Source organism: Bison bison, unplaced genomic scaffold (assembly GCF_000754665.1).
Source record: "Bison bison bison isolate TAMUID 2011002044 unplaced genomic scaffold, Bison_UMD1.0 scf7180017864440, whole genome shotgun sequence".
Taxonomy (NCBI): domain Eukaryota; kingdom Metazoa; phylum Chordata; class Mammalia; order Artiodactyla; family Bovidae; genus Bison; species Bison bison.
Window position 1 is genome coordinate 1,207,113 of NW_011495002.1, and position 19,554 is coordinate 1,226,666.

At 46.0% G+C, this 19,554-nt stretch overlaps 1 protein-coding gene across 1 annotated transcript in view; it reads right to left on the reverse strand.

The window, feature by feature from the left end:
- Positions 1-19,554, reverse strand: part of ANKH (ANKH inorganic pyrophosphate transport regulator) — a 170,547-nt gene that overhangs the window by 36,749 nt on the left and 114,244 nt on the right. Inside the window, exons 3-7 of the mRNA XM_010858798.1 lie at positions 19,333-19,451; positions 15,344-15,427; positions 8,813-8,983; positions 6,735-6,869; positions 3,446-3,538 (exon numbers count right to left, since the gene is read on the reverse strand). Of these exons, the coding sequence (XP_010857100.1) occupies positions 3,446-3,538; positions 6,735-6,869; positions 8,813-8,983; positions 15,344-15,427; positions 19,333-19,451 (602 nt within the window). The remainder of the gene's footprint in view (positions 1-3,445; positions 3,539-6,734; positions 6,870-8,812; positions 8,984-15,343; positions 15,428-19,332; positions 19,452-19,554) is intronic.

Consider the following 19,554-nt stretch of genomic DNA (forward strand, 5'->3'; position numbering starts at 1 on the left):
ACTCAGCACCACCTTTCTTAAGTAGAGAAGATGCTCAAACAGCCCTTGTTAAATTGAAATGTGAGCACACGGATGAAGGGGCCCTCTGACACATCCCCGAGGCTGGCTGATGCCATCTCAGCGTCATTGCTAAGTGTACCCACCACTCAATCAAAACCCTTGATTGAGGGTTGCGTGTCCGGCCCTCGACTATGAACGGCAGCTGAGAAAAACAACGCCCGCCTCGTTATGGATCCATCGAGCCCCAGAGTTGACTCACGGAAACAAACGACAAGCCCCTGGCTCCCACATCAGCCTAATGACAGATGTACAAGTGGAGGTGTTACAGGTCCCACTTGCAAGAGACCTTTTGACGTGTGCTTCCCATCAGAGGCTGAGACAGTCTCTGGAAGCCCTTCTCATTTGTGCTGCCAGCGCAAACCCCTGGAGGGGTTTCCGTTTTCTTCACTCCGGTCTCTAAAGCACACCTGCTTTTCCTGGAAAACAGACTGCTGTGCTGGCACAGTGCCCACCACAGCGTGGAGGACATCTCTTCATCTGCTCTCCCCAAGGATCCATGAGGATGGTCCCCTGGTGGGCTGGGTGAGGAGGAGGCCCCTCTTCCAAATGCACATGCCTGCCCCCCGCCCCTTCGTGGTGGCAGCCACAGGCCCCAGCTCCCCCAAGTGTGCTTTGATTTTTAAGACAGCAAATATGTTTGCCAATATGGTTGGAGTAAACCAGCACGTATCATTAGCTCAGCATCAGTGTCTCGTCTTGCTTGCCCCGTCAGCTTTTTCTCAGAGACACAGTCTTTTGCAAGATGATAACCAAACACTAGAGAGAATGTGGAAGAGTGGAAAACTCTCCCATCTCCCTGTTTAGCTAGAAACATCAGAAGTTATGCGAGAAATGTTAAATCTCTAAGTCTGGAACCCACAAGCAGGCTAAGGATTTTCAACTGTCAATGCAGCAAATTCCGGAAGTCCACACAGAGGTGTCTAAGATCTGGGTGAATAGACGGCATTCATGGGAATGGCCGGGGAAGTGCGGTGGAATGCATGGTGACGACGGGGAGGTTTCACAAGGATCCTGATTTCCTCCAGCATCGAGCTTAAGGGATGCTCCTTAAAGGGATTTTTTTCACAGCATCTAACCTCTGTGATCGTGAATAAAACAATGTTTTTCTTGGCTGCTCTTAGCGAAATTGTACAGGGCTGTATTGTTAAGTTTAATCATTTCAAGGTAGCCAAAACCAATTTCAGATGAGACGCTCACAACCAGGAGGTTTGAACACAAGTACAACCCTGCTATTGGATGTTATTGCTGCTGCTGCTGCTACTAAGTCACTTCAGTCATGTCTGACTCTGTGCGACCCCATAGACGTCAGCCCACCAGGCTCCCCCGTCCTTGGGATTCTCCAGGCAAGAATTCTGGAGTGGGTTGCCATTTCCTTCTCCAATACATAAAAGTGAAAAGTGAAAGTGAAGCCACTCAGTCATATCCGACTCTTAGTGACCTCATGGACTGCAGCCCATCAGGCTCCTCTGTCCATGGGATGTTCCAGGCAAGAGTACTGGAGTGGGGTGCCATTGCCTTCTCCGATTGGATGTTATTATATAGTCTTATTCTCCAAGAGCTAAACATTTAGCAAGAAGACTTACATCCATCTTGGTTTTCGAGGACTTATTTCTATACACGTGTTCCTTGACATGAGAATACTGATTTCCCTCCATAGATTGGCTTAAACCCAGTCCAACATAGCTCTCTGCTGCATGTGACTCAGACCTTCTGAAGTCCACTCTCAAAGGGCTGGGAAGCAGGCATCAAAGGCATTTTTTAGGACACGCTCTGCATTCTGATGCTCCAAGTGAATGTTGGCAAGCAGTGGAGCGACCAGCTCATTGTTTACTGGGGAAGTTCCAACCCTGTAAAGAGTTCTGAACGAGAGCCTCCCTCTCTCATGTGTGGCTGTGTGGGGGTGATCCCTGTCTTGCCTGGAGGGGAGCTGCTACTCACAGGTGAATGATTATGGGTTGGGGGAGAGAGGCAGGTAATCTGCTGGGGATGCTGGTGAACACACTTCCTCTCGTCACCTCTCAGGGCTCTTTTGGGACCAGATTAAAATGATGTCAGCAATGACTCTGAGCTGCTGCTGCTGCTGCTAAGTTGCTTCAGTCGTGTCCGACTCTGTGCAACCTCATAGACGGCAGCCCACCAGGCTCCCCCGTCCCTGGGATTCTCCAGGCAAGAATACTGGAGTGGGTTGCTATTTCCTTCTCCAATGCATGAAAGTGAAAAGTGAAAGTGAAGTCGCTCAGTCATGTCTGACCCTTAGCGACCCCATGGACTGCAGCCTACCAGGCTCCTCCGTCCATGGGATTTTCCAGGCAAGAGTACTGGAGTGGGGTGCCATTGCCTTCTCCGACTCTGAGCTAGTTCTACATAAATCCAAACAGTTGCTATTATGAGTACAAGGGGTACGTTGTTTGCTTTTTTCCTATTTTTTCATTTTAAAACATTGCATACCATCTTTTGGGGGAGGGGTCTCTTTTTCTACTTATTTGCTTTAGGTTGAATGTTTAAATAATTATGCTTGAATGAAAAAGGCATTTCTCAAATGATCTGCAGGTCAGTGTTGACCTGGTCTCAGGTTACAGGTCTGAAGACTTATGTGCCTCCCTGAAATGTCAGCAGAAGCTTTCAGCTAGAATAAGTTCATCCCAGTCCTGAATATTCATTGGAAGGACTGATGCTGAAGCTGAAACTCCAATCCTTTGGCCACCTGATGTGAAGACTGACTCATTGGAAAAGACCCTGATGCTGGGAAAGATTGAAGACGGGAGGAGAAAGGGAGGACAGAGAATGAGATGGTTGGATGGTATCACTGACTCAATAGACATGAGTCTGAGTAACCTCCAAGAGTTGGTGATAGACAGGGAAGCCTGGAGTGCTGCAGTCCATGGGGTTGCAAAGAGTTGGACACGACTGAGCAACTGAACTGAACTGAACCAGCCTGGACCCAGGGTGTGCATGTACTCCCTTGAAAGAAAGCCATTAGCTTATGAACTCAAGCACACAACTGTCTGTACCTTCACATCAGCTATGAGGTCAGTAAAAACAAACAAACAAAAAGCAACAAACCACAGAACCGAAAACAATATATTAATTTTTTTGAGAGTATCGTTTCCCTTTTGCAAATAATTTCTCAACAGGAGTAACCTAGAAGTGAGGACCAGTTTGGAGACACGTCCTGGGAGCCGCATCAAGGCAAGCATCAATTCGCCTCTGTGATTTCCTGAGGGACGTGTTCCACAATTACCTCCGCCAGCCCCAATGCTAAATCAACCTTGAAGAGGGAGGTGAGGCTGAGAGACACTGAGGTCTCCATCACCGGAGACTGCTGTCTCTCAAACGCTAATTTTAAAGAGTGTGTTTTGGAAACCGCGCCGCAGGAGGTTCTCACCTTGTCAAAAGCGGGGTAGACAGCACGGATTTCCGTCAACCAGCCATACGGCATGTGACCCACGGGGTATGTGGCCGTCAGAATTGCCACGGCCTGCAAGAGGAAGAGCAGGCAGTTAGCAAGGCATCCACAGAGAGCATCTCCAGCCTCTGCCTGCCGCCTGCCACGTGGCAGCACGAGCCCACTCAGCTACAGTCCCCCGACAGGTCATTCCATCCTGGGTGACAGCATGGCCAGCCTTGGAACGGCCCTGGAGCAGGAGGAAGGGGCAGAGGCCCCCTGCATCCTGGGGAGCAGGCTGAGCAGGTCCAGGGTATGCATCTTGTTTTAGATACGTTTATCCAGGCCCCGATCGCCAATTGAAAAGCCAAGATTTCAACCCTGGTCTGCCAGGTTCTCACGGAGCCAAACGGAACCCTCTAGTCTAGCCCGATTCTTGAGTCTCCAGATGCGATTCTGAGCTCCACCCCTGCTGTCTGAACACTCAGCACTCAGGGACCACCTCTCCGCCTCCACGCTGTACTTCAGGGAAGCTGCACACCTGCTCATGGCTTTATGGTACTTGCCACCCCACTCAACTCCCTTCCAGTCTGTTCAGCCCAGGAGAGCCCAATTCTGATGTTTAACTTGAGACAACTAATACTTCTCACAGGAAGCCAAACAGGTTCTTCCAGGAATAGGAGACTTTCATTTCTTTGTTGTTGTTCAGTCTCTAAGTCTCGTTCCACTCTTTGCGACCCCACAGACTGCAGCATGCCAGGCTTCTCTGTCCTTCACCAACTCCTGGAGCTTGCTCAGATTCACGTCCATCGAGCTGGTGATGCCATCCAACCATCTCATCCTCTGTCGTCCCCATCTCCTCCCCTGCTTTCAATCTTTCCCAGCATCAGGGTCTTTTCCAATGAGCCAACTCTTTGCATCAGGTGGCCAAAGTATTGGAGTTTCAGCTTCAGCATCAGTCCTTCCAATGAATATTCAGGGTTGATTTCCTTTAGGATGGACTGGTTTGGTCTCCTTGCAGTCCAAGGGACTCTCAAGCGTCTTCTCCAACACCACATTTCAATTCTTCGGCACTCAGCCTTCTTTATGGTCCCACTCTCCTATCTGTACGTGACTACTGGAAAAGCCACAGCTTTGACTATACAGACCTTAGCTGGCAAAGAGATGTCTCTGATTTTTACTACGCTTTCTGATCTTGTCATAGCTTTTCCTCCAGGGAGCAAGCATTTTTTAATTTCATGGTTGCAGTCACCCTTCATTTTGATGCCGGAAATGTGAGTGAGGTAGGTCTTCAGCTGGTGAAGACACTGCTCTGAGGAGCAAGTGGTAGAATCAGGCAGATCTGGATTCCAGCATCACTCCATCACTTCCCAGGTGTGTGTGAAGCATGAACCCTCTCAGGCCCCCTCTCTGTTCCTCCAGCGAAACTACGAGACTAACAACAACCACAGCACAGGGCTGTTGGGAGTCAACGAGATGTATGCAAGCGCCAACACCATCAGAAGCAGACAGTTAATTCATGTCAGTTCTGTCTCCCTATGCTGAGGTCTGTCTCTATGCACTGAAGTCCATTTAGAAATGATTTTAACATACAAATTGTCTTGGTTGTTTTTTTATTTTTACGGGAAGATGGAATTCTAGCACACAGGTGATTGGTGGTGGCGGGGGGCGGGGGGACGTGTCCCATGCTTTTTACAGGACAGCTGAAACAAAAGTATTAGGTTAAAAAGCTGCCGTGTTACAGAAGCCACCCCAGAGGACATTTGTGAGTCAAGAAAACAAAATCCAGGAACCCACGGAGGCAAGAGAAAGCATTCGGCTTGTGATTTATGTACTTCTCTTTCCAGGCCAACATGAGCTGCTTCCCGGGACATGGAACCTGGCAAGAGACCCCGGCCTGGAGACGTGCTGAAAGTGCATGCAAGGGCACTTGTGTAAACAGGAGGCCCTCAGGAGCGGCCACAGGCTTTCCTGAAGGATCAGCAGTCCCAGAGCCAGAATTAATTCCCCAGAAGGCAGGAGATGAGCAAACAAACGGAGTCTTTCTATTTGTTTATACCATACTGGCATGATGGAAAAAAATTAAAAAATGCTTCGACTCTCTCCCTAGAGGAGCTGCCAGTTTCCCGAACAATTTCTTGAGTTGTGAGTAAACAGAGGAGACTCTCCTTTGAAGGAGGGCAGGTTGCCAAAGATGCAGAAAGCCATGGTGGGTTGGGTGGCACATGCAGGAGGCAGAGCAACGACAGGTGAGGGAGGTGGGCAGAACACAGAAGCATCAGCCCTTGCCCTCTGGGTACTTCTGCACATGGCCGGTCCCATCGTCTTCTATGACTACAGTGAAGAGGCTCCATGCTGACTCCATGGGAAAATGGAGAGGCCATTGAGTGGGAGAAAGAAAACCTGGATTCTAACACAGTCCAGCTTCTTGCTACTTTTGCGTCCTTACCTCGGTTTTTTCATGTGGTAAAAGAGAAGGAAGAATAAAATATCTTCTTCCATACTCATTATATTCGTTCAGTCGCTTAGACGCATCCGACTTTTTGCGACCCTAAGGACTGCAGCCCGCCAGGCTTCTCTGTCCTTCACTATCTCCTAGGAGTTTGCTCAAACTCATCTCATCTTCTGTCTTCCCCTTCTCCTCCCACCCTCAATCTTTCCCAGCATCAGGGTCTTTCCCCGTGAGTCAGCTCTTTGCATCAGGTGGCCAAAGTATTGGAGCTTTATCATCAGTCCTTCCAATGAATATTCAGGGTTGATCTCCTTTAGGATTGACTGGTTGGATCTTCTTGTAGTCCAAGGGACTCTCAAGAAGTCTTCTCCAGCACCACAGTTCAAAAGCATCAATTCTTCGGTGATCAGCCTTCTGTATGGTCCAACTCTCACATCCATATACAACTACTGGAAAAACCATAGCTTTGATTATACAGACCTGTGTTGGCAAAGTAATGTCTCTGCTTTTTATTAGGCTGTTTAGGTTTGTCATAGCTTTTCTTCCAAGGAGTAAGTGTCTTTTAATTTCATGGTTGCAGTCACCATCCAGTTGATTTTGGAGTCCAAGAAAATAAAGTCTGTCACTGTTTCCATACTCATAATAAAACAAAATCACATCATTCTAAGTCACGGATGGAGATCCTCAATGCTTCCTTGTGTGAAGGTATCATAGAACGTAATATCACAGAATTTCTTAGCTCTCAAGAGGAACTGGAAACAAATTTGTCAGCCATCTCCCCGCCCCGATTTGTTACACGGTGACTTTGGGCACCCATGTTCCCAGAAGGTGCCTTACCTCCGTAGCTGCAGAACTGCCACCGAGGTCCCGGGAAACAAAGAGGTTGACAATGGGCCTACTGATTCTTTGTGTGGCCAAGATGAGCGCCAGAGGCCACCAGAAACTCAGCATCTTTCTTATTGTTGCATCTCCCTGTATCAACAAAATGGGATAAAAGTTCGCTGAACTTGAGAAGAAGAACAGAAAAAAATAATTCGGAGTCAAAGCCTTTTCTTTTGATGTCAATCATGAGTCAGTTCACTATACTTAAAAATAATGTAGGAAAAGCCTTTGTAGACAAGCCAAGTTGAATTAAAATAAAATGTACAGTCTTATTAGAATTGAACTTAGACAGCTGGCAAGCTCCCGTGAAATCAAAACACGCCTTTAAGCTTGATGGCTTCAAACCACTACTGTCTAAACAGGGCAACACTAACCCAAGCAGAACCCAGCTTCACAGCCCGAGAAACAGGTGGGAAAAGTTCTTGTTCATATCATAAAACGGACTGGCTAGAAGCCATGTCGGTAAGAGGTAACTTGTAGAAGTAAAACATTATTGTAATTTATTTTGGAATCAGTATGGTCACAAATGTGCCTAATTATTTGGGCACTCTATAAGTCTATGACAGACGTTCCTAATCTCAAGGCTCTGACATGTAAATGTTCACAAGCATAAGCAAAATAAAAGCACAGTAAAGAGAAGGCTATTTATTAACAATTCCACAGCAAAGATAGGCACTATCTTTAACACCTGGCTTTTATCAAGTGACTTTGGTTTTGAGCCTTCATAAAGGTAAGTGTTGCATCCTGGAGCCATCTCAGTCACTTTATTTCCCTTTGCTAGCAGCTGAATGTTAGGATGGGTTGCTACCATCAAGACCAATCTGATGTGGTGGTCCTCATGATGGAAATATCTCAATCTGATATTATTGATGGCTGGACCTCAGATCAAGGTGAGTGGTCAGTACAAGGACTGTTTTGACATGACAAAAGTAACATATGGTCAAAGGTGGGATCAGGGTTAGAGTGTGGTAATGTACTTAATTTATATATATATATATATATATATATATAAATTGAAATTGCTAGTCATTCAGTCACGTCTGACTCTTTGCAATCCCATGGACTGTAGCTCACTAGGCTCCTCTGTCCATGAGATTTCCCAGGCAAGAATACTGAAGTGCGTTGCCATGCCCTCCTCCAGGGGATCTTCCCGACCCAGGGATAGAGTGGTCTATTTATATTTATATATAAATACAAAGTCATATCTGCTTGCCTTATAGCTGGCTAGATACCAACCCAACTGATATTAGAAGGTAGAGAAGATTAGCATACATATAAATCAGATACTGTTTACACCAGTGATGAAAAGTATGCTTTGGGCATCTGGGTAAGATTATACCTTGCTTGTACCATATTCACCTTTTGAGGCACAGGCCAATCTCTGTGGGCTTCTGAGACCACATCCCTCTCTTCCTTCTCTCAGCCTCAGAGGGGAAGCTCTTGTATTCCCATTGTGGTCTCTGTGCTGTCTTGTCTGAATATTGTTCCTGTGTTGGTGACTAAGCCAAATGGGACATAAAGCTGACTGAGGCCACAGGCCATATTTAAAATTTCCTGTGTCACCTAAACCTTCCCCAACTCTCTGTGTAGAAGGTACCTGAATGAGTGTGTTTAGCCAGTACAGAAAGCCCAAACCCAGTCTGGATCCCTGATGTGAAATTAAACAAATATGAGTTCAATGGTACCAGGGCTCCTGAAATCTTTGTTGATCAGAGTGACTTCCTTTTGACCACAGAGTAAGAAGAACCATCAATATTGTGCCTCCTCCTCCGCCTGACATGACTCACCGTGACTCAGTCTTCTTGTACGGAGATAAGAAGGCTGGAGAGTGACCTCTAAGGTCTCTCTTCCATCTCTACAGTTCATCAGCTCTCCAGCTGTTTATCCCTGTGGACATTACCAAGCACTTGACCTTGGGATATGACATCCCAGAGCACCTGCCTGTTAGCTGATATGTCGAATCACAGGGGTAGGATCAAACTGTATTCCCCTCAGATGTACAGACAGGCTGTCCTCAGGGACTAAGGACCTACCCCCAGCTCCGGTCCACTCCTGTCTGGGATGATGTCGTGGATGTTCTTGTAGTAGCCCAGACACAGGGTGGTGCAGCGCACGAGGGCGCCCATGTACAAGGACAGGATGGGGATGAGCAGCGGCTCCCTGCATTCCAGGTGACTGTGAAGTAGAATGGCTACAAAAACGACCTGAGAGGAGGGGAAACAGACAGTCATCAGGGAGAGGACGGAACCAATTAACAGAAGCCCAGCCCAACTCTTGCACCCGGAACTGAGATGGATGTCTGAGCAGAAGCCTTGACACTGAAGGTGAGGAGAGCAGGACCTGGGGTTACCGCTCAACGCTTCTCTGGGAGAATCCAGGGTCAGATGTTTGGGAAGCACTGGAAGAACACACAGCCACTCTGTTATGTTCACCACTAAGTACTTCTTTTAAGGCAACTGCACACCTGGTCAACGTTATTGCTAAAGACTGTCCAGAAGCTTTGGCTTCCCAGACCCTAAACGATGCCCCCCCAGGTGTACATGTAATCCACGCCAGAGGACCTAAGTGACCTTCCGCAAAGGACAGAACAGTGAAGAGTGATGGGCCACAGAAAAATGACCATTTACGTTTATACCCTGGATTCCACTAAACATGCTGCGAAAGCCGTCAGTGTTAATTACAAAGCAGAGAATCAAAGTTTAAGATATGGACTTACAAAGGTGGCATAGGCCAGAAAAATACAAAGTCAGCAGGGATTGAAATAACAGTAAAGTGTCAGTCTCTACTGAATGGTACAGGCTCCGAAAGCAAATTTATCAAACCATTTAACTTCCCATCTTGTAGAAATGAGGGAATCAGTCCAGCCTCTGGGCAGAGTCCTGGGATTCCCATCTTGGGAGGAGCCCTGAGGAATAGAGGGTGAAGAATGGAGGGTGCTGAGGTAGGAAAATGGGGGAGGGGAGAGAGGATCTGAGCTACATCCACCTTCTTAGCCAATCATCCATGGAAGGATAGGCTTGTGAAATATACTGCTGCTAAGTGAGTCTGACCCAAGGAGGCATATTCTGATTGCTGCATTCTCAAGAAACTACTGGTGACAGAAAGTTAAAAAAGAAGCTGGAGAATGAGCATGATTCATCAAATGTGTGCATTCAATTGCTATAGGGAACAGAGCAATCCAGAGGGACTTTGGAATGAAAAGTATTAGACGTTAGAGGTGGTCAGCTTATCCCACAACCTGACACGTGTGCCGGGGCTGTTGTTCTTAAACCACTAAATGCGACAGAACCTGTCAGAGATGCCCGCAGGGGAATGCAGACGACAGAGCTACGAGACCCGGCTGCCTGGGCAGGACCTGGCTGCCCGGAGCACGGATGACGTGAGTGTCCATTCACGCTCAGGATCACACACTCACGTTCATGCTCACTGAGGATACAGCGGAGCCCACTGATGGAAGGAAAGATGCCCGTGACCGTCTCCACGCCTGCTGCTTCCCAGGGGAACAAATGTTCTGTATTAATTGAAGGATGGCAAAGACCAGCTGGGCAAAGCCTTGTTAAGGCCCTATTGTGTTTGGAACAGAAGACTGAGTTTTGTGATGTGGCCAAGATGCCCATTTATTTTGCTAACTAATCAAAGACCTCTCAGAGGCCCTAATGTGCAAACGGACTAGTACATCTGCAGCAGGCTTCACATTAGACATACACAAACCTATGGCGTTAACGAAGATGACAGTGTTTAGAGACTGAGAACACGCTGGAGGGAAAATGAGTATGTAAAGATGAACCCCTCCTCTGCCAAGTCCAGGAAGGCTCCTGGTGGCACCATCAGGACGGCCAGATGAGCAGAACCGAAGAAGGAGATCTGGACATGAAGGAAAAAGGAGGGGGAGGTATGGAGAGGACCAGAAGGAGGAGCAGAGTGGGCTAGAGTGGGACAGAGGCGGGCAGGAGACTTTCGGCCCAGACCGGTCCAAGGCCAGATGGTTTTGTCAGCCTCCCCTGTGTTGTTAACAGCTTGATGCCGTGTGGTCCAACACTTATTGTACATCTTACATCTTCACTGCGGGCTGGGTCAGTTATCAATTTAAAACAACAGCTGGCCCTTCTGCATTTCAATCTAGAATTAAGATTTTCAGATCTGATATAGCCATCAAAACTGTATTGGGTTATTTTGCAAGCGGAACCTACAGACTCAGTAGTGAGGATTTTCCCAGGGACAGCCTGCTCTGGGCTGGGGATTCAGTGATGGATAAGGTGGTCCCAGACTCTGTTCTCCTGGAGCTGACAGCCTCACAGGGAAGGCAGGAGTCATGGTCAACCCCTGACAAGGCCGGTGAAAGGAAGAGGGTGGCGATGATGGGAGTGAGGAGGAGGCTGTGGAGTGAAGAGGGTCGCCCCGTGGGGTGCATCTGAGCTGAGACCCAGAGCCCAGGCAGCTGGCTGGCAGCAGATGGCGGGAGCCAGTGGTTGGTGGGGATAGCAGAGGCCAGGGCATTCCCTTCCGGGCAGAAGGATCCAGGCAAAGCCCCCAGGGGGAGGGGCTCGGCTGCATTGGGTCTGGAAGGGAGGACCGGGGCCTGGAGGGCAGAGAGCAAGGGGACAGAGGAGAGTGATTGGGCTGGGGAGGAAGCAGGGCCAGTGGGTTTTCAGCTCCTCTCAGCCTGTGATCAGGATACTGGCTTTTTATCTTAAGAACACCAAGGAGGTAATTTGAAAGCAGGTTTGAGGAGGGGATGAGGTGGCTAGAATGTCACTGAGAATCGATTACTGTGGCCCCAGTGGGGAAGGAGGGAGGAGACCCAGAGCAGAGGGGCAGGCCAGGGGACAGGAGGCATCTCTAAGGATCCAGGTGGGAGAGCTGACCTCTCAGAACTGAGCAGCTGAGATGGGGAGAAGTGGGCTAAGGAAGCATCTAGGATTAAATGTTTTAGACAGATGGGAATGAAGAGGGATGCTGCTAGGGTGGCTCCCGGGTTTCTGAGCAGATGGCAGGGGCAGAGGTTCATTCAAAAATGCAGCCATCAAGATCATGAAGATTATGAATGGAGGCTTATGATGCCTTTGAAGGATCTGAGTGGAAATATCATAGAGACATTCAGATGCCTTGTCTAGAGCCCTGAGCAGAGGACTTGGCTGCAGACAATTATTTGGTGAATATCAGTCATGTTACAGATGGTATAAATGCAGGGCAACCATCAGATTCTTCATGAATAGAATACACAGTGAGGAGGGATGGGTCTTGAGCAACTTCAGCATTTACACATCAATAGATGACCTGGGCTGTCGGAAGTAGGAGAAAAACCACGATATGGTGGTGTGAGAGCCAGTGGGAAGGGGTGTTTCATGGAGGAGGGCGCAGTCAACAGAATGAAGAGTTACTGAGACATCCGTGAAGTCAATGGAAACTGTTGTACTGGATTCAATGGCAGGCAGGTCATTAGTAAGAACTGTGTGGGTGAGCTGATGGGGCGGAAGTCAGTCTGCAGCAGGTAAAAGAAGGAAAGAGAAGGGAAGAAATGGAGACCCTGGGTGGAAACCACCTTTCTGAAAGGCCTGGCTGTGAAAAAATAGAATTGTAGCTACAGAGGTACATGGGAGCCAGAAAAAGCTTGTTGCTGATGCTGTGGTTGTGGTTGTTTTAAGAAGGCAGAAGTCTGAGCATGTTTCCACGTCAAGAGAAATGATCCAGGGGAGAGAGAAGGAGTCACTGATAACCGATGAATAAAGTTCTCCAGAAAGCGGGACAGGACGGGCTCAGAGGCACGGGAGGAAGAAGTGGCCTGGGACCAAGGAGGGACATGTGCTTTCCTGTAATGGGGACAGCAGAGGTGATGCAAGGGTCTGAAAGTAGGCATGTGGCTTTGAGCTCCTCAGTGAAGTGGGCAGTGAGGTCGTCTGCTGGGGACAGTGAGGTGGGTGGAGACGCTCGGACACGGTCACTAGAGTCAGCTGAGGTGAGTGATGGGATTGTGAATGTGTCCTGCGATCAGTTTGTCCCACTGTGAAACTTTCTGCAGGAGCACTTGCTGCCTGGGTGCAAGTGGTGCAAGGTGCACACCATTGGGTGGTTCAGGACTGGGATCTCGGCAGCAGGCTGCGATGGAAAGGCAGGAGACAAGGGGACTTACAGCAGTACAGCCAGATTACTCAACTGGGTTCCTGGGATCCCACCTCTGGGGCCTGAGCTGACTTCAGAAGGCCAGGGCTGACGAAAATAGCAGAAAGAGGAAAGAACTAGAGGTTCCAGCGAGCTCCAAGAACCCGCCCCACCCAGCCGCCAAAAGTTTCATTTAATACTGAGCAAGCTAAGAAAGTCCAGGTGATCATGAAATATATACAAAAGATATGATTATTACAATAATGGTGACACAGAAAACTGTATCATTTTGGAACCAAACCAAGAGCTTTTTTTGTGTTATGACATGAAATTAATTAGCTTACTAAAAATTACTTTTTAAACAGGAGTTGGCACTGACACTCAGGCATTACAGACTGTTTTCATGTTATCATTGGTGATCACTCCCTTCCTATCTATGCCAAGCTGGTATTTCAAGGGACTTTGCCTAGGACTCTACATGATTTCAATACGTTTAGACCATGAAATTTTTGCACCTTGTTTTATGTCCCTGGGTATTTCCAATGTCTCTTAGTTTATAGTCTATGGGAACTTGAATATAATTTGTATCCTACTTCTGTGTGAAAATTGTACAAATCTTAATTATGTTGAATTGGTTCATGGTGCTTTTCAGGTCTACCATATTCTTCTACTTTTCTATATATTCATTTTATTAATTTTTTGAGAGCTTGATATTGAAACTCCAACCAAAGATCTTAATTCATCTACTTAAAAGTTGTAATACATAGTGAAACTGTATGTAACTTTGTTCTGGATTTTACGAGTCTCCTGTAAATGTGTTATCATACTTTCATAATTTAAAAAATTAAAAAAAAAACCTTTAAACATGTTTTTTAAAAAGGACTTTGCCTGGGATCTATTTATTCATTACCAGATCTGGTAATTCACAAATGCTTTCAAGTAATGAGAGGAATGAAGTTGAGGGTGGGAGTGAGAGCAAAGGACTTACGAACCAAAACTGAATTTATTCCCTCAACCAAACCGTGGTAGGGACTCAGGCTATAAGGTTTAAAATAACTACATCACCGGGAACAGCCCAAGGTCAGATGGCACCTGAATCCAGCTTCCATTGTCCCGAATAACCAGGTAGGTTTATTCTGAAATTTTGAGCCCTCCCAGCAGGCAGGGGTCAGTACTAGTTTTAAAATTAAGAAGGAAGAAGGCTGTGGGCATACTGGGAAAGCATTTTTCAGGGATATGATTTCTTTCTTTTACTCTTGGATGCCTGCTATATTTATCTAAGGCAAAGATGTGTGTTTTCCTTTTTGCCTTTGAGGATACCACATCTACAAATGCTTACTCAGGCGTCAATGCTCATGTTGAAAATGAGAGGTGTTCCCTTAATTTCCAAGTAAGTGATTAGTGTGAACGAGGCAGTTCAGTTCGTCCCTCAGAGGATGAATCAAAAGTAAGACCAAGCAAAAAATCTCCAATAACTCAATAAGAAAATTAACAAAGATACATCAAAGAATGATGTTAGGGGATATTCAGGCATGTGCTAGAAAATGCACACACACTCATACACACACAGACTCACACACATAATGTTAGCAGGAAGCAATTTAAATTACTTTAAATAGTGATCCATGGAGTCAATGCAATTAATTTGGAAATTTAATTCTTGGCCTTTAGGGAGTACTAACAGTTGAACAGTACATTACTTTAAAAAGGTGATTGAAAGACTAGCATGCTCAGCAGGGAAAAACCAGGAAGAACCATGTGGACATGTTCCTAGCATGGAATTGAGAATTGGAAAGCAAGTTTAGAAATCAGTCTGCCTCCTTCTCCATAAAGAGATCATTCTCCAAATCCCCAACTGTAGGAACTAAGTCTAACTTACAGACGATAGCAATTAAATATCTTCTGCTAAAGTCTGTCATGTTATCTTTGATGGAAGAAGAAAGGATGGAGCATGGAACTCAGGGCTGGTGCCAGACCCTGGGGAAACTGGACAGAACATGTTCTCAGACTCAATTTCCTGATTCTAAGTTTGGGGGAAAGATGCCTGAATTGCCCAGTGGCGATGACAATTAAAGACTAAGCTCTAGGCGCGCTCTTCTAAACCCAGCCCCGGGTGACTTGGCCACACAGAAGCCCGGGTGTCCACCCCATCAGGTGCACAGTGGCCCTGTGACCACGTGCTAGCCATGGCTTTAGAGTTATTTCAAATGCAAGAGCCTTAACAATACAGGTCAAAACCTCTGATAGTGAGATTCAATTCCTACAATCCCCGCTTTTCGCAAGGTTCTACACACTAAATCACGGGAGGGTTCGTTTGCTCATTCATTTAACTAGCTGTTATCAAAGTCCATGTTTGATTTGAATCAAGTAGGGATGCACTGCAGAGTGGATGGATGTAGATGAGGCGTCGGCCAGTTCTGCCCATCACCTAAAAGGAGCAGCTTTGACACACGCACCACACTTACCTGAGCTATGACATCTGAGATTGAGGCACATCCGACCAGGAAACTGTATTTGTGTTTTAAGAGAATGCCAGCATGGGTCCATGCCTGCCAGGAAGGAGAGATTTGGGCATGAGATACATTCAGGATTAGGTTACTTCTGGTTCCTATGACTTCCTGGGCGTTCTTGAAATAGACTTTATACCCACCCACCTCCAAACCTTAGTAGCACAAGTTTAATGAATCTTTGATTGATATAATGATTGTAACTTAACCTGGCACCCAGGACCAAGTGAGGTTTTTAAGCGGAACCAGTGACCACATAGCATTTGTTTCGTACCAATTATCTGAAGACTAGTGTACTGGTTCATGGGCCTGGCAGGAAATCTGGGTGAATACCAGGAACGGGGACCAGTGTGAGTCACAAAGCACAGCTTTCTGGTCTGTGAAGCAGGTTCCAATGAGGAGGGCTCAGAACTGGTTCTGAGTTACTGCAGTCATTACAGGCTCCCACTGAATGATCAGGGCTCTACCACTTCCTTCTCTTTAAGTTTGGGCAGGATCTGATCTGACACTTTGTGCCTTTGAGGGTAATTAAGAGGAAAGTGCTAGAAAGCCTGCAGACAACGAAAAGCCCAGCGGATGGCAGGTTTGGAGAAGGTTTGAAGTTCAAAGTAAGATCTGTTTCAGTATCATCTTTCTAACTAGTAAAGGTCAACTTGAACTGACACAGAAATAACATTTCACGTGGGCTAAACCCAAGCACACCTAGGGAATAACCTAGGTCTGTGTCAAGACTATATAAATAACTGCTTCTATTGCTACTTCCTCCTCAGCTCACAGGTCCCAAGGTGCCAAATGTGAAAAGAAAGGCAAAGTGTAGATGACAATTGTAAATTGTGGATGGTAGACTGTCTTTATTGACTGAAAGTGACCTGGATGATAAGATTCAAAAATATTATCTCTCCAACTAATACATCTGGGCCATGTGGTAGGGTGTGTGTGTGTGCACGTGTGTATGTGTGTTTGGGGAGATGATATGTATTATTTTGGTCTTTATCAGTAATCTTTTACTACTGGTCTTTTGGGGGAGTTGGTAGATGAAACATGGAAGAAAAGTGTGCTGATCACAAATGTTTTGAGTTTTGGGAACTTCTGTGGCAAATGAGTCTGTGAGCCACTTTTAGTCCTGCGTTCCCTGATTAATAGTAGTTCTTCTGTGTGTTAGCAGAGTCTCAGTGCAGATAGGAGGAAGGGCATTAGAATCTCAGACTCTGCCTAGGAAGCTGGGTCTTCACTCTCTTAGGCTGTGAAAAAGGTCGGTCACCCCATTCAGTTCTTTCACTGCTTTTGAGGGCACTGTGGTGCTACCTCAGTCCAGCCTGGGCCCCGTGGGGACTCTGCTTCCATACACCCCAAATCCTTGGCCTTTTTCTTTTGGAGGCAGGGGGCATAGGGGTGGACGGTCTGTGTCAGCTACCAGAGTAAACACACCTGGTGATAAGTAAGAAAAGGGAAATCCAGGTACAAGTGTTCCAATGGCCAAATTCTTAGCCTAAAGTGATGTCAGAACAACTGAAAATCAGAACCTTCGGTGGAAACTGAGGGTTTAGTATCTAAGGCTCCCCCACACTGCTAGGAAGTCGTCAGATTCAGTGAGGCTGTGCCCGTAACACAGCTGTGGGCACAGTGAGCCTTCTGATGACATTTGAGAGGATGGACCACGTGCATTTTTATTAGTACCTTGCCTCCTTCTTCCGAGGATTTGGGGCTGCTGCCTTAACCTTGATACAGAGGTCCACTCACCTCACACATCTAATGTATACAGAACTGGAGGAGAGGGGTGGTTAAGCAAAACAAAACAAAACAAAACCTATATAACCGTAAGATCAAAGGCCATTTCTTATAAGAAATGCCTTGTTGCATGCTAATGATTTGTGTTTACTTTCATGTATGTCTAAAATTTTTCATAATAAAAAATTGTTAAAAACTAGAAATAACCCCATACAAATGATCATATTTTAAAGCTTCCTTCCAAAGGTAATTTAAAATGGATCCCAAAGAAAGGGTTTATTTTCCACCATCAGCCATTATTGGAGATATATGTATATGTGTGTGTGTGTATATATATATATATATACATACATATATATATATTTTTTTTGCTAAGTCTCTTTTATATCTATAATACAGACGAATAGGAAAAAAGCATTCTTTGAGAACTCTTCAGTATCAGGACAAAGAATGTAATCTATGGAAGTGAGTCATCCTCAGCTACTCTAGCGAAGCTGGTTATTAAAGTAATAAAGCCCTATCAGGATATTCAAGTGAGTCTTACTGTAAGCAGCTTTGGGTGCTTATACCACACAAGTGGTAAGTTTATCTGAAAGCTATCCTGGTCTCTTGAGCCTGAATATATCAGAAAAGAATTTATATTTGAATCAAATTTTCAAGGGAGCTCTCTTGCCTCCTGCCAGAACTTGTGGCAAATGCAGACAATTCTCATAAAATAAACTGACAAGATGGACTGGTTATAAGTCAGTGAGTGGTCAGTTGGAACCCTTCCGCACAGCTGGTGGAGAGGTAAAATGGTGCAGCTGCTCCATCAGTATGATGGAGCCTCAAAACCTTAAAAACAGAATGATTATATGACTTAGCAATTCCTCTTACGGGTATATACTCAAAAGAATTACAGCAAGGATTCAAAGGGATATTTGTACACTCATCTTCCTAGTGGCAGTATTCATAGCAGACAAATGTGGAAATAACCCAGATGCCCAAGGATGGATGAAAGGATAAACAAAATACAGCTTATACATACAAGAAATATTACTTAGCCTTAGAAAAGGACATTCTGACACAGGCTACAACATGGATGAACCCTGAAGATAGTCTGTGAAGTGAAATAAGCCAAAGAGCCACAAAAAGACAAATACTGTATTATTCTATTCATGAGGTACCGAGAGTAGTTGAATTCACAGACACAGAAGTAAGAGTCGTGGGTGTCAGGGACTGGGGGAGGGTGGGGAGTCAGTGTTCAGAGGGGAGGATGGAGAGAGCTGAGCATGGATGGTGGGGATGGGAGAAGAGCAATGTGAAAGCACCCAAGGCCACTCAACTGCACTTAACAACGGTTCATATGGGAAATTTCATGTTATATGAATATTCCTCCAGTGAGAAAAGTGTAGAGGGCAGTGAAGAGAGCCTCAAGGGTGTAGGTCATTTTGTAGAGAGTTCAGTTCAGTTCAGTCGCTCAGTTGTGTCCAGCTCTTTGCAACCCCATGGACTGCAGCACACCAGGCCTTCCTGTCCATCACCAACTCCCGGAGTTTGCTCAAACTCATGTCCATTGAGCTGGTGATGCCAAGCAACCATCTCATCCTCTGTCATCCCCTTCTCCTCCTGCTTTCAATCTTTCCCAGCATCAGGGTTTTTTCCAATGAGTCAGCTCTTTGCATCAGGTGGCCCAAGTATTGGAGTTTCAGCTTCAACATCAGTCCTTCCAATGAACGCTCAGTACTGATCTCCTTTAGGATAGACTGGTTGGATCTCCTTGCAGTCCAAGGGACTCTCAAGAGTCTTCTCCAACACCACAGTTCAAAAGCATCAATTCTTCGGCACTCAGCTTTCTTTATAGTCCAACTCTCACATCCATACATGACTACTGGAAAAACCATAGCCTTGATGAGACGGACCTTTGTTGGCAAAGTGATGTCTCTGCTTTTTAACATGCTGTCTAGGCTGGTCATAACTTTCCTGCCAAGGAGTAAGTGGATCTATTGTAGGGAGTAAGTGGACCCATTTCCATTTCCGAGTTGCCAGGGGCTGGGAGAGGGGTGGATGGGGAGTCAGTGTTTAATGGGAATAGAGTCCGTATCCCAGGATGAAAAGAGTTCTGAAGATTCACAACAATGTGAATATACTGCACACACAAAAATGGTTAAAATGTAAGTTTTAGGCCATGTACTTTTTCCCACAATGTAAAAAAGAGTGCCAACGGCCTTCCTACTCACCATCGCATCCATAAAAGGGAAGGCAGCAAGATACAGGAAGGCCCTTCTTGTTTTATTCCCCACCGACTCATCCACATGGTGCAATTTATTGATGATGTAGTAGCCTAAGTCACTATATGCTGCAAAAAAAAAAAATACCCGGCAATATTTAGAAAAAGTTATCCTCATAAGCTTTTTATCTCAAAAGTTTAAAAACAATTTTAAAGATTATATATATATAAC